The sequence below is a fragment of the Chrysochloris asiatica genome, unplaced genomic scaffold (assembly GCF_000296735.1).
Source record: "Chrysochloris asiatica unplaced genomic scaffold, ChrAsi1.0 scaffold00125, whole genome shotgun sequence".
Classification (NCBI taxonomy): domain Eukaryota; kingdom Metazoa; phylum Chordata; class Mammalia; order Afrosoricida; family Chrysochloridae; genus Chrysochloris; species Chrysochloris asiatica.
The window spans coordinates 726,342-740,381 of record NW_006408643.1 but is presented as its reverse complement, the minus strand read 5'-3'; the positions used below and the strand labels follow the sequence as shown (position 1 = coordinate 740,381).

General features: G+C 45.9%; 1 protein-coding gene across 2 annotated transcripts in view; it reads left to right on the top strand.

The window, feature by feature from the left end:
* Positions 1-14,040, top strand: part of ELAVL1 (ELAV like RNA binding protein 1) — a 35,372-nt gene that overhangs the window by 14,816 nt on the left and 6,516 nt on the right. For both annotated transcript variants that reach the window (XM_006868869.1, XM_006868870.1), the window contains exon 2: positions 5,531-5,634. In XM_006868869.1, the coding sequence (XP_006868931.1) occupies positions 5,531-5,634 (104 nt within the window). The remainder of the gene's footprint in view (positions 1-5,530; positions 5,635-14,040) is intronic.

The following is a 14,040-nucleotide window of genomic DNA, read 5'->3' as shown; positions in this document are numbered from 1 at the left end:
CACCTTAGTCCTCAAGCTGACATCTTTGCTCTTCAACACTTTAAAAAGGTCTTGTGCAGCAGATTGACCTAATGCAATAACGTCCTTTGATTTCTTGACTGCTGTTTCCATGAGTGTTGATCGTTGATCCAAGAAGAATGAAGTCCTTGACAACTTCAATCTTTCTTCATTGATAAGAATGTTGTTTATTGGTCCAGTGGTGAGAATTTTTGTTTTCTTTACATTGAGATGCAACCCATACCAAAGGCTGTGCTCTTCATCAGTAAATATTTTAAGTCCTCTTCACTTTCAGCAAGCAAGGTTGTTACCAGCTGTGTATCTCAAGTTGTTAATGAGTCTTTCTCCAATCCTGATGCCACATTTTTCTTCATATAACCAAGGATGAAATAGAAGAATTCTACCAACTACTTCAATCTGAAATTGATCAAACATGCATTCAAGATGTGTTGATCATTAGTGGTGATTGGAATGCAAAGGTTGGGAACAAAGAGGAAGGATCAGTAGTTGGAAAACATGGCCTTGGTGATAGAAATGATGCTGGAGATTGCATGATAGAATTCTGGAAAATCAATGATTTGTTCATTTCAAATACCTTCTTTAGACAGCATAAGAGACGACTATACATATGGAGCTCACCAGATGGGATACATAGAAATCAAATTGACTACATCTGTGGAAAGAGAAGATAGAAAAGCTCCATATCAGTCAAATCAAGGCCAAGGGCAGATTGTGGAACAGACCCATCAATTACTCATATGCAAATTCAAACTGAAGCTGAAGAAAATGAGAACAAGTCCTCGAGAGCCAAAATATGACCTTGATTATATCCCACCTGAATTTAGAGGTCATCTGAAGAACAGATTTGATACATTAAACACTAAAGTCCGAAGACCAGAAGAGTTGTGAGATGACACCAAGAAAATCATACAGGAAGAAAGCAAAAGGTCATTAAGAAGACAAGAAAGAAGGAAAAGACCAAAATAGATGTCAGAAGAGACACTGAAATTTGTTCTCCGGTGTAGAGATGCTAAAGCCAATGGAAGAAATGAGGTATAAGAGCTGAACAGAAAATTTCAAAGTTTAGTTTGAGAAGATTAAGTCAAATGCTACAACAAAATGTGCAAAAGATCTGGAGTCCGAAAACAAAAAAAGAACACACTCAGCATTTCTCAAGCTGGGGGAAGTGAAAACATTCAAGCCTTGACTTTTCATTATTGAAGGATTCTCTGGGTAAATTATTGATTGATGCAGAAAATATCAAAGAAGATGGAAGGAAAACACAGAGTCACTGTACCAAAAGGAAATGGTTGATATTCAACTGTTTGAAGAGGTAGCATATGGTCAAGAGCCAATGATACTGAAGGGAATAAGTCCAAGGTGCATTGAAGGAATTGGCAAAGAACAAGGCACCAGGAATTTATTAAATAAAAATTGAAATCTTCCAAGAAATTGAAGCAGCACAGGAGGCACTCACTCATCTCTGCCAAGAAATTTGGAAGACAACTGTCTGATTGGAAGAGATCTGTATTTGTGCCCATTCCAAAGAGAGGTGACTGAATGGAATGCAGAAGTCATCGGACAATCTCTTTGATATCTCATGTGAGTAAAGTTTTACTAAAGGTAATACAGAAATGGCTGCAAGCATACATTGACAGAGAACTTCCAGAGGGTCAAGCCAGATTCAGAAGAGGCCATGGAGCGAGAGATACCATTGCTGATGTCCGATGGATCTTGGCTGAAAGCAGAGAATATCAGAAAGATGTTTATTGTGCTTTATTAACTACAGAAAGGCTTTCGATTGTTGGCTCGGGACAAGCTATGGACAACATTGCGAAGTATGAGTATTCTGGAACACTTAATTGTGCTCCTGAGGAATCTGTACCTGGACCAAGAGGCAGTTGTTTGAATAGAACATGGGAACACTGAATGGTTTAAAATTAAGAAAGGTCTGCGACAATTTCTGGCAGTCGATGGTATGTATATTCTGTATTCTTTACCAATATCATAATTCACATACATTGATTTTTCTCCATCTTTACTTATTCATTCCCCAACTTTCACATGCATATGAGGTGCTTGGAAATACCATGACTTGGGTCAGGTGAACCTTAGTCCTCAAAGTGACTTCTTTGTTCTCATTGAACACTTTACAGAGGCCTTTTGAGGCAAGTTTGAGCAATGTAGTACATTTGATTTCCTGACTATTGCTTTCAATGAACACTGATTGTGGGTGCAAGGAAAATGAGATGCTCAACAACTTCAGTAGTGTCTCCATTGATCACAATGTTGTTTATTGGGTCCATGGTGAGGATTTTTGTTTCGTTTTCGTTGAGGTGCAGTCCATACTGAATGCTATTTCAGCATTAAATACTTCAAGTCCTCTTTGCTTCCATCAAGCAAGGTTGTGTCATCTGCATATTGTTGTTGTTAAGCGACTTCGACTTAGTTCTGACTCGTAGTGACCCTGTATAGGGTTTCCAAGAAGCAGCTGATGAGTTTGAACTGCCAACCTTGTGGTCCAGTGCTTTATCCTACAGCACCACAGCAGAACGTATTTACGTACCTTCCTCTAATCCTGATGCTGTAGTTTTCACATCCATTTTCTCAATACTAACTGCTTAGCATGCTGCCTTTTCCCCTCTTCCATTCTCCAGTAGACCAACGAGGTCTTGCAAAATCCTATCTGCAATTTCTCTATAAATGTCATACACTTGAAAACACTAAACCTGTGGCCCTTTCATCCTGGCCCTTCCATGTGCTAGACGAGAGCTGTTCTTTACAGAGGCTTGTCACCAGTCCTGTTGTCACCGTTCTGGTTGCAAACTGCCAACCGTTCAAACCGCCAATAGGTGAAAGCAGACCATGGGCATCCCTCAGGGATTGTTCTAAAAGAAAAAAAAAAAAAAAAAGGTCGTTTATTTTTAAAAAGAAAGGAAGTGGCCAGACTGGGTGAGGCTTTCTGCTGATTCCATGATTTGGGTTCACAGTCTTGTCATCTGCAGGATGGGTTTCGGTTCAGCCGCAGGACCTCAGTGTGGTTCTACAGCGAGACCTTGCCGCCCCTCCACTCTGATACACGCCCACATTGGTCACTGTACTTCTTTACCTGGTCCATGGCGGCCTGTGCTGGACCAGAGCTGGGTGGAGGCAGGGCCCCGGTGTTTGCAGAGTGCTCACTGTGGTGTGTGTGACTGGCTGACAGGCAGGTGTTGATTTTGACTCTGATAAGCTCTCCCTAGCAGAACTTTGAACGGCAACCTTTTCTGTTCATCCACATTTTAAATCTCTGGTTCTGTTCTGTTTCACTTTATCACCCATGACTGAATCCGTTCGAATCTGCTTGTTTTTACGTCTTAGATCTAAAGCTCTTTGGCCACCACCAAAGCTTGCTAAATGTACAGTTAACAGCACTGTCATTGAATCTCAATTGACCCGTTTTCCTTTCATTCTGAGAGATCATTTTCTCAACTGTTTTCCTTGCTTACACTTTTAGTACTGCTTTTTCAGATTTTCCATCACTTCACACTTGCTTTTTTTTATGTTTTATTGTGAATTATATGATAGTTTACATGAGAGAACTTTAGTTTTACATTCATCCTATAGTATATCGTCTCATTGCCATGGTTCCAATCCCCTCCATGCATCATCAACTTACAAAAGGGTATACCCTGCAAACCCGCCCCCTACACTCCCCTCCCCCAGTCTTCAGCACACAGTCTCTCTCCCTCCCCGGATCCAAAGTCCTTAGCACGTTTACATTTATAAAAACTGGAATGTGGCCTTCACTTTAAGTTCAGAACGAATTATAATTTGATATCAAAGATTGAAAACACTGCTCTTAATATGGTGTGGTGCTGTAAGATCAACAGTGAACTGCATACCACAAGGTCGGAAGTTCAAACCCACCAGCCACTTCTTGGAAAGCCTGTGCAGGGTTGTTAGGAGTTGGAACTGGCTCTACGGCACTTAACAACAAAGTACTATCATTTCTGGTTTTCCGTGACATGAACTTTTTTGATCAGTGTGGCTTCAGATATTTGAAGCCAAGCCACAAATGTACTGTTACAAAATTATGGTGGTGGCTGTGTGCCGTGGTAGCGTAGTGGTTACGAATCGGGCTGTGAACCTTAAGGTCAGCAGTTTGAAACCACCAGCCGCTCCGCGGGAGAAAGATGAGGCTTTCTACTCCCGTAAGGATTTACACCCTCGGAAACCCTGTACAGGGTCGCTATGGGTCGGAACCGACTCGACGGCACTTAACAACAACAACAAGTGTGCCGTGGAGTCGGTTCCGACTCATAGCGAACCTGTACAGGGTTTCCGAGGTTGTAAATCTTTACGGGAGCAGAACGCCTCATCTTTCTCCCGCGGAACAGCTGGTGGTTTCGAACTGCTGACCTTGCGGTTCACAGCCCGATTCATAACCACTACGCTACCAGAGCTCCTTTACAAAATGGTAGTGGGGAGTTTTCAGCTCCGCTCCATTTGGGCAGGTGACTTGGTCTGTTGTGAGAAAGTAAAAGGGACTGGCGCTGGGTGGCGACAGAATCCAAGGAATCTTCAGCCCTGGGAAAGGAAATGGGAATAAAGGTTGCAGACCCAGACAGCTGGTTGTCCGGCTGTCCTCCTCACCCCACCCAGCCCAGCCCGTCAGCATGATCACCGCCCTAACCAGGAATGTGGCAGCAGGAGACGTCATTTCCTATGTAATATTTGTTTATTGTAGAAATCTTTTATTTTACCAGCATCATGTAAGGTCACAGTTAGCTGCCAGAGTTGAGTAACCCTTTAGCTCACAGTGACCCCGTGCGCAGTGTAGTCCTGTTCCTTCCCCAAGATTGGTTGCAGAACCGATCATTTGGGACCCATGTGGTTTTTATAGGCAGATTTTCAGAGGTCTATTACCAGGCCCTTCTTCCTCTTCTATCTTTGCCTGGAGGTTCCCTGCAGCCTCCACTAACAGATGGGGTGGTGACTGGGCAGTCGAACTCAAGTCTGCCCTGTGGAAAGGGAGAATTCTATCCTCAAACCGCCAATAATACTACTCCCCAGAGATGATTTTGTGTATTTTCTTTAAGTTTTCCTTTCTCTGATGTAGTGCTTTGTTGTAATCAAGGTAAAATATGTATACATGTAACAAAGCATTTAACCACTTACATGTGTGGGTCAATGACATTGACGCCGTTCATCCTGCTGCATCGCCGTCACCACTGCTGTGCCACTCACAGCAGCTCAGTGTGACCCGACCCTTTTGAACTCCGTTGGATTTATTTGGAGACATTGGGAGGTCTAAATTTTGCTCAGCTGCTGACTGAATGATTGGAGGTTCTGGTTCATACTGAGGTGCCATGAAGAAAGGCCTGGTAGTCTGTTTGTAAAAAAAGAAAATCAGCTTCTGAAAGGCCCGAGTGCCCAGTTCTACCCCGACACCATGGGGAGACGACAGCACAGTCACTGGTCCACGGTGCTGCTCTCTTACCATCAGTGGTGTCTCTTCTGCTTGACCTACACCCCTGTGCTCTCCCCACAGGACACAGCTTGGGCTATGGTTTTGTGAACTACGTGACTGCAAAAGACGCCGAGAGAGCCATCAACACACTGAACGGCCTGAGACTCCAATCTAAAACAATTAAGGTAAAGAAAGCGCTTTGATAAGAAGCTGCCTCATCCGTTCCATTTCTCTCTGTCCCGTCCCGGGCAGTGTGGCCGTGCCTCAGAGCCAGGGTCCCCAGTCCGTGCAGAGGGCAGTGATGTTGTCGGGTTCGTGTTTGGGGGTTGGCAGCTCATCTTCTCTTCAGCCCCATCAGTGTCAAAGAGTAAAGGGTCCCGTAAAGGACATGCCTACAGTGGCAGCCACCTGGAGTCGATGACAATCCCAGGATATTTCAGCTCACATGTGGCTTCTTCTCAGACCCCATACGTTGTGTGGCCAGCACCTCCCTCCTGGGGCCACCCATGTGCTCTGCTGCCTTACCAGCCTCCCTCACAGCCCGCAGGGCCCGCCACTCAGATGCTCACTCAGGGCCCAGGTAGCATATGTCTCTGGAGTCCCCACTGTGTACGAATTCCCAAACCATAAGGCCAGACCAGGCAGAGAGAGTGGTTATGGGGGCTTCACAAGGGCAGGGAACTTGTCATCTGAGGCCTGAGGGGAAGAAGGGGACCAGCCTCTATAGAATGTCCCCTGAGTCTTTGATGTTTTCTGGTAGTGAGAGTCCCCTCTGCCTCAAGTCTTAAGCTACTGAAGTGGACCACACCTTCTTTCTGGTTGTGGTTCTAAGCCCCTCAGTCCCTAGATGTCTTCAGCTCCTTCAGGCCTGCTCCCCGCCGCCCCACACACACACACAAGAAACTGGGTGTTGTCCCCACCCTTCATTCTGTCTCCACTCAGCCCCACAGTGCTGAGTTGTCCTCATGAAAGCCCCTCCTGCTTCCCAGCAGGCCCTTTTAGCAGTCCTGCCACTCCCCCTGTCCCCCTCCTGTCACTCTAGCATGGGCTGCCAGAAGCTCCTCCCTCAGTCTACAGCCATTGGTCGGAGATGCTTTGATCCCAGGGATGTCTGAAGTCCAGGTATTGGCAGGGCCTTGCTCCCTACCAGTGCTCTACGGGAAGATCCTTCTTTGGGGTGGCGGGCCATCCTTGGTGTGCCTTGTGCCCCTGTGGTCCCATGGTTGTCTCGTCTCTCAGATCTCAGTCACTGGAGGTAGCTAGCGCCCACCCTTAGTTCAAGAGGATCACACCTCAAGAGCTTTAACTTAATCTTTTTATTTAAAATTGATTGCACCCCCATGTGCATGGAGCAGGATCTGTCCCGCTGGATTTTGGAGGTAAATTACCATGCCTTTCTCTCAGGCACCCCTGGGTGGACTCAGACCTTCTAGTGCTTTAGTTAGCAGCTGAGCGCGTTCACCTCTGGTGCCACCCAGCGACTTCATTATATCTGCAAAGAACCTAGTTCCCAGCAAGGTCACATTCTCAGGTGCCAGGCACTAGGACTTGGGCATGTAACCCATGGTTGTTGGCTCTGACTGATAACAACCCTGTGTGGAGTTTCCAGGAGCAGCTGGTGGGTCTGGTTTGCAGTCCAGTGCTGATCTTAGAGACAGGGTTCTTGTTGTTAAGTGCATTGAATAAGTTCCAACATCTAGCAACCCTGTATATAGTTTCCAAGGAGTGGCTGGTGAGTTTGAACTGCTGACCGTGTAATTCAAAGCGACCTTGCAGCCCAGTGCTTATCCTACAGCACCACACCAGGCCTCCAGGTGGGAGCCATAATTTAGCCCACTACATGAGCATTTGGATATGCCATATCCCCTGCCCCATAGGCAGACTGCACCATGGCTGTGCTTTCTAAGACCCACCTGGGGTGTTTGTTTAACACACAGGTTCCTAGGGCCAGCGTGGACCTCCAGAGGGATGGGTCTGGGAACCTGAATTCCTGCCGGTCCCCTAGGGAAGTTTTATCGGCTGGCTTTGAGGGGTGGGAGCCTGACCTCCATGAGGCACTCACCTGCCTTGGACAGCCACAGGTCACGTTCACTTGTCTGGAACTTTCTGAGACTTGACTTGGTCTGTGTGGACCCAGAGCATGTGTCCCTCAAAGACAGGAGTGTGTCTCCCGCCTCTGTCTTGCATCTGCTCCAAAGGCCCTTCTGCAATCCAGGCTACCCTCCTGTAGGACTGGCCCTCCTCAATAGGAGATGCTGGTGTGCTCTGAGGTGTAGAGCAGAGAATCCTTCTCAACCCTGACGTTCTCTTGTTTTTTACAAAAAATGTTTTATTGTGTGAATTATGTGATAGTTTACATGGGAGAACATTAGTTTTACATTCATCCTGTCTTATATTGTTTCATTGCCATGATTACAGTCCCCTCCGTGCATCATCAGCCAACTAAAGGGTACACCCTGCAAGCCTGTCCCCCCAGTCGTCAGCACACAGCCCCTCTCGCTCTCTGGGTCTAGAGTTCCCAGCTGTTCCATCTCTCCATTGTCATCGCCGCTGCCTCCATCTCTGGGGTCACTGCTTCTCTGGGTAGGGTCCTGGTCTCTGCTCTTCTCCCTTGATAGTCCCAGGGACCGCTGACATTCTCTTCATTCACATATAAAACGTACACGTCCCATGTGTACATCTAGTCCTTGCGCTTCTGTGGGACTGCCGCCGCAAATTCAGGATTCAGGAATGTCTGCTATTACAGATTGAATTGTGTCTCTCAGAAACATGTATTGGAATCCTAACTTCTTCTACCTGTGGAGATAATCCTATTTAGAAAGAATTTCCTTTGTTTTGTTAACAAGACCATGGCAGTGTTGTTGGGTGTGTCCTAAACCTGGCCACTTTGTAGTTCTAAAAAGAGCAGATTGGACACAGAGGGAGCAGACATAAACCCGAACCAAACCCACTGCCATCGAGTTGGTTCTGAGCCAGAGCAACCATAGGGTTTCTGAGACGACATCTTTATGGGAGCAGATAGCCTCATCTTTTTCCTGTGGAGCAACTGGGGAGTTTGAACTGCCAACCTTGCACTTAACAACCCAATACTTAACCTGTTGCACCACCAGGGCTCCTACTAGATGCTTGACTAGACAAGGAGACCTTGTCCTAGAGCCACGTCGTAAATTCAGGCTTCGTGCCTCCTTCCTTGAATGTGAGAAAATAAATTTGTATTCATTGAAGTCATCCATTTGGGGTCTTTCCATTTGTGACTATATGCTGAGTAAGTAATCCCAGAAACTGGACTAGGAAGAATTGCTGTCAGGATTGGAGAATATGACACAACCTGGCTTTCTGGAAGCGAAAAGGGCTTGAAATACTTAACTGATGAAGTTCAAGGACTACAGTGTTCGGTATGAGAAAGCCCGCTGTCATTGAGCGTTCCAGCTCATAGTGACCCTGCGCACGGTATCTGACACTGTCAGTCTTGATGGGGGCAGACAACTTCATCTTACCCTTTAGCAGCGTATTTCAGCATCAGCCTTGTGGTTAGAAGCCCAGTGCCTACCCCATAGTGTCACCAACTTCTTTCAGTATGGATGTTGCCTCAACATAAGGAAACAGAACTCCCCACCCTAGGCCAATGAGTAATTTCATGTAAATGGAGAAAAGATTGAAGTTGTCAAGGGTTTCCTTTTACTTGAATCCACAATCAAAGCTCGTGGAAACAGCAGTTAAGAAATCAAACAACTTATTATTCCATTGGGTAAATCTGCTGCCAAGACCTCATCAAAGTGTCACTTTGAGGACTAAGGTGTGCCTGACCCAAGCCATGGTGTCTTCAGTTGTCTCATGTTATTCTGGTGTTGTTGAGAATATTGAAAGTACCATGGACTGCCAAAAGAACAAGCCATTTTGTCTTTGAAGAAGTGCAGCCAAAGTGCTTCTGAGAAGCCAGGATGGTGAAACTGCGTCCTCAGGAGGGACCAGGGTCTAGAGAAGGATGTCATACCTGGTCAACTAGAGGGTCATCTAAAAAGAAGATGACTCTCCACAGGATGGGTGAACACAATGGCTACACCAGTGGCCTCAAGCGTCACAGTGATGGTGAGGATGGCACAGGACTGGGCAGGCTTTCCATCTTTTGTCCATGGTGTCCCTGTGACTCAGGGCCATTTAGACAGCACCTGGCGAGCACAACTGTTAGAGCGGTCCTAGGAAAGTCAGACATCTGTAACTGAGAAGCCAGAGCCGGCCCGTGTGGGTCCACATAGAACTCAGGAAACCGCCAGCTTGCTCTCCTCAGGTGCTTCTTGGGCTTTCAAACCCTCAGCCTTGTGGATCGGGCTCCAGGGCGTAACCCCAGGAGTCCAGGCATTCCCCTGTGCTCTTTATGCCTATTTGGGATTGATGCTGTCTTTGTCTCAAGTCCAGGAATCGGTCCTTAAGTCCCCCTGGATGTCATCTGGGAGTTGGGAGCACAGTTGGATGATTGATTGCTTCCCTTCATGACTGCAAGTGGAGCGTCATGTGTGGGGAGAACCAGGCCAGCCATGAAATTGCAGATTCCCGCCAGCATGGCCCCGGCACGAACAAACCAGAAAGGGGTGCCCTTTCTGAGGCCAAATCCTGAAACTCAAGGGCATCCTCCTCTGTGTGTGCTCCCCTCATCCCCTGTGTGTGTGCTCCTCATCCCCGTGTGTGCTCCCCTGGTCCCCATGTGTGTTCCTCATCCTGTGTGCCCTCCTCGTCCCCGTGTGTGCTCCTCATCCCGTGTATGCTCCTTGTCCCCCATGTGTGCTCCTCGTCCCCGTGTGTGCTCCTCGTCCCTCGTGTGTGCTCCTTGTTCCCGTGTGTGCTCCTTGTCCCCGTGTGTGCTCCTCGTCGCCGTGTGTGCTCCTTGTCCCCGTGTGTGCTCCTCGTCCCCCGTGTGTGCTCCTCATCCCCGTGTGGGCTCCTCGTCCCCTGTGTGTGCTCCTCATCCCCTGTGTGTGCTCCCAGTCCCCCGTGTGTGCTCCTCATCCCGTGTGTACTTCTCGTCTCTGTGTGTGCTCCTCATCCCGTGTGCCCTCCTCATCCCGTGTGTCCTCCTCGTGCCCGTGTGTGCTCCTCATTCCCTGTGTGCTCCCCGTCCCCCATGTGTGCTCCCCTTGTCCCCCGTGTGTGCTCCTAGTCCCATGTGAGCTGCCCTTGGGGATGCAAACGTCAGCTCTCACTCATTGTTGAGTTGGTCCTAGGACAGGCTCTGACAGACTGGGGGAGCACTAGGTCCAGTTCCCCTGGATCAGGAGTAAGATCTGGAGGAGGACATATTGGCTGGGCCATGGCAGGGACAAAGGGCATCCAGGCTAGGCCACGGATGCCAACCAAGGTGGGCTTCTCAAGAAGGGGCCAGTAGGCTCTTGCAACTACACATGGGGACAGGGAGCTTTCCCCAAGACTGCAGCCCCTCTAATCGTGGGAGCAGGACCCCTGAAGTTTTCTCCTCAGCCCTCATAGAGTTCGTACTAACCAGTTGCTTAAATAAAATACAAACTATGTCTATTAGTTTGTTACATTGTGGTGGCTAGTATGTTGCTGTGATTCTGAAAGCTATGCCACGGATATTTTAAATACCAGCATGGTCAGATGAGCTTCCAGATGAAGGCAGACTAGGAAGAAGGAGTGATGAACTACTTCCGAATATTTAATCACTGAAAACCTATGAATAGCAGAGAAACACTGTCAGAAAATGAGCCTCTCAGGTTGGAAGGCACTCAAAACGCGACTGGAGAAGAGCTGCCTCCTCAGAGTAGAGCTGGCCGTGATGACACAAATGGAGTAAAGCCATCAGGACCTTCGTTTGCTGATGGGGCACGACTCAAAATGAAGAGAAACAGCTGTAACCATCCATTAATAATCGGAACACGGAATGTATGAAATATAAATCTAGGAAAACTGGAAATTGTCAAAAATGAAATGGAATGCATAACCATTAATATCCTAGGCATTAATGAGCTGAAATGGACTGGTACTGGCCATTTTGATTCTGGCAGTCACAAGGTTTACTAGGCTGGGAATGACACATAGAGAAATGGCATTGCATTAATCGTCAGAAAAAAGTTATCAAGATCTGTCATGAAGTACAATGCTGTCTGTGATAGGATAATATCCATGCGCATACAGGGGAAACCAGTTAATACCACTATTATTCAAATTTACGCACCAACCACTAAAGCCAGTGAAGATGAAATGGAAGAATTCTACCAACTTCATCAGCCTAAAATTGATCAAACACGTAATCAGGATGTATTGATAATCACTGGCAATTGAAATGCAAAGGTTGGAAATAGAGGAAGGATCAGTAGTTGAAAAATATGGCCTTGGTGATAAAAATGATGCTGGAGATTGCATTGTAGATTTCTGCGAGACCAGTGATTTGTTAATTTCAAATGCCTTTTTATAACAGCATAAAACATGACTGTACACATGCACCTCACCAGATGGAATACACAGCAATCAAATTGACTATATCTTCAGAAAGAGCTGGTGGAAAAGCTCCATATCATCTGCCAAAACCAGGCCAGGGGAAGATTGTGAAACAGACCATCAATTACTCATATGCAAATTCAAACTGAAGCTGAAGAAAATGAAAACAAGTCCACGAGAACCAAAATATGACCTTGAATGTATCCCACCTGAATTTAGAGATCATATGAAGGACAGATTTGATCCATTGAACGCTAAAGACCGAAGATGAGAAGAGTTGTGGGACGACATCAAGAACATCTTACAGGAAGACAGCAAAAAGTCATTAAGAAGACAAGAAAGAAGGAAAAGACCAAAATGGATGTCATAAGAGACTCTGAAACTTACTCTCCAGCAGAGACACTAAAGCCAATGGAAGAAATGAGAGGTACAAGAGCTGAACAGAAAATTTCAAAGGTCAGCTCTAGAAGACAAAGTCAAATATTACAACAAAATATGCAAAGACCTGGAGGTAGAAAACCAAAATCTCAGGCTGGGTGAACTGGAAAATAATACAAGCAAATGATAGAATGATGCAAAAAGCATCAAAAGAAGATGAAAGAAATACACAGAGTCACTGTACCAAAAGGAGATGGTCGATGATGATCAGCTATTTCAAGAGGTAGCTGATGATCAAAAGCCAGTGATCTGAAGGAAGAAGTACAAGGTGCATTGAAGGCATTGGCAAAGAGCAAGGCACCAGGAATTGATGGAATACAAATTGAAAACTTTAAACGAAGTGAGGCAACACTGGGGGCACTCATCTATGCCAGAAAAATTTGGAAGACAACTATTAGGCCAACTGATTGGAAGAGATCGTATTTGTGACCATTCCAAAGAGAGGTAACCCAACAGAATACTGAAATCATCGGACAATATCATTGATATCCCATGTGAGTAAAGTTTTACTAAGGATAAAATAGAAATGCCTGCAAGCATACATTGGCAGAGAACTTCTAGAGATTTAAGCTAGATTTAGAAGAGGATGTGGAATGATGGATATCATTGCTGACGTCAGATGGATCTTGGCTGAAAGCAGAGAATACCAGAAAGATTCTTACCTATACTTTATTGACTATGCAGTGTGGATCATGACAAGCTATATGGACAGCATTGCGAAGTATTAGTATTCCTGAATACTTAATTGTGCTCATGGGAAACATGTACATAGATCAAGAGGCAGTTGTTCGGACAGAACAAGGGAACACTGAATGGTTTTAAATTTGGAAAGGTGTGTGTCAGGGTTTTATTCTTTCGCCATACTTACTCAACCTGTGTGCTGAACAAGACATCCAAAAAGCTGAGTATATGAAGGAAAATGTGGCATCAGGATTGGAGGAAGACTCATTAACAACCTGCAGTATGCAGATGATACAGCCTTGCTTGCTGAAAGTGAAGAGGACTTAAAATACTTACTAATGAAGATCGAAGACCACAGCCTTGGGTAGGAGTTGCATCTCAATGTAAAGAAAACAAAAATCCTCACCACTGGACCAATAAACAACATTCTTAGCAATGGAGAAAAGGTTAAAGTTGCCAGAGACTTCATTTTGCTTGGATCAATCATCAACACTCATGGAAGCAGCAGTCAAGTAATCAAATGATGTATTGCATTAGACAAATCTGCACAAGACCTTTTTAAAAGTGTTGACGAGCAAAGATGTCAGCTTGAGGACTAAGGTGCACCTGGCCCAAACAAGAAATCAAACAACTTATTGCATCAGGCAAATCTGCTGCATAAGACCTTCTTAAAGTGTTGAAGAGCACAGATGTCAGCTTTAAGACTAAGGTGTGCCTGACCCAAGCCATGGTATTTTCAAAAACCTCATCTGCATGTGAAACTGGACAGTAAATAAGGAAGACCACAGAAGAATTGATGCTTTTGAGTTACGGTGTTGGAGGAGAATATTGACAGTGCCATGGGCTGCCAAAAGAACCAACAGATCTGTTTTGGAAGAAGTGCAGCCAGAGTGCTCCCTGGAGACCAGGTTGGCCAAACTTCGTCTCTTGTACTTCAGACATATTGTCAGGAGGGACCGGTCACTGGAGAAGGATATCATGTTTGGTAAGGTGGAGGGTCAGAGAAAAAGGGAAGACTCCCA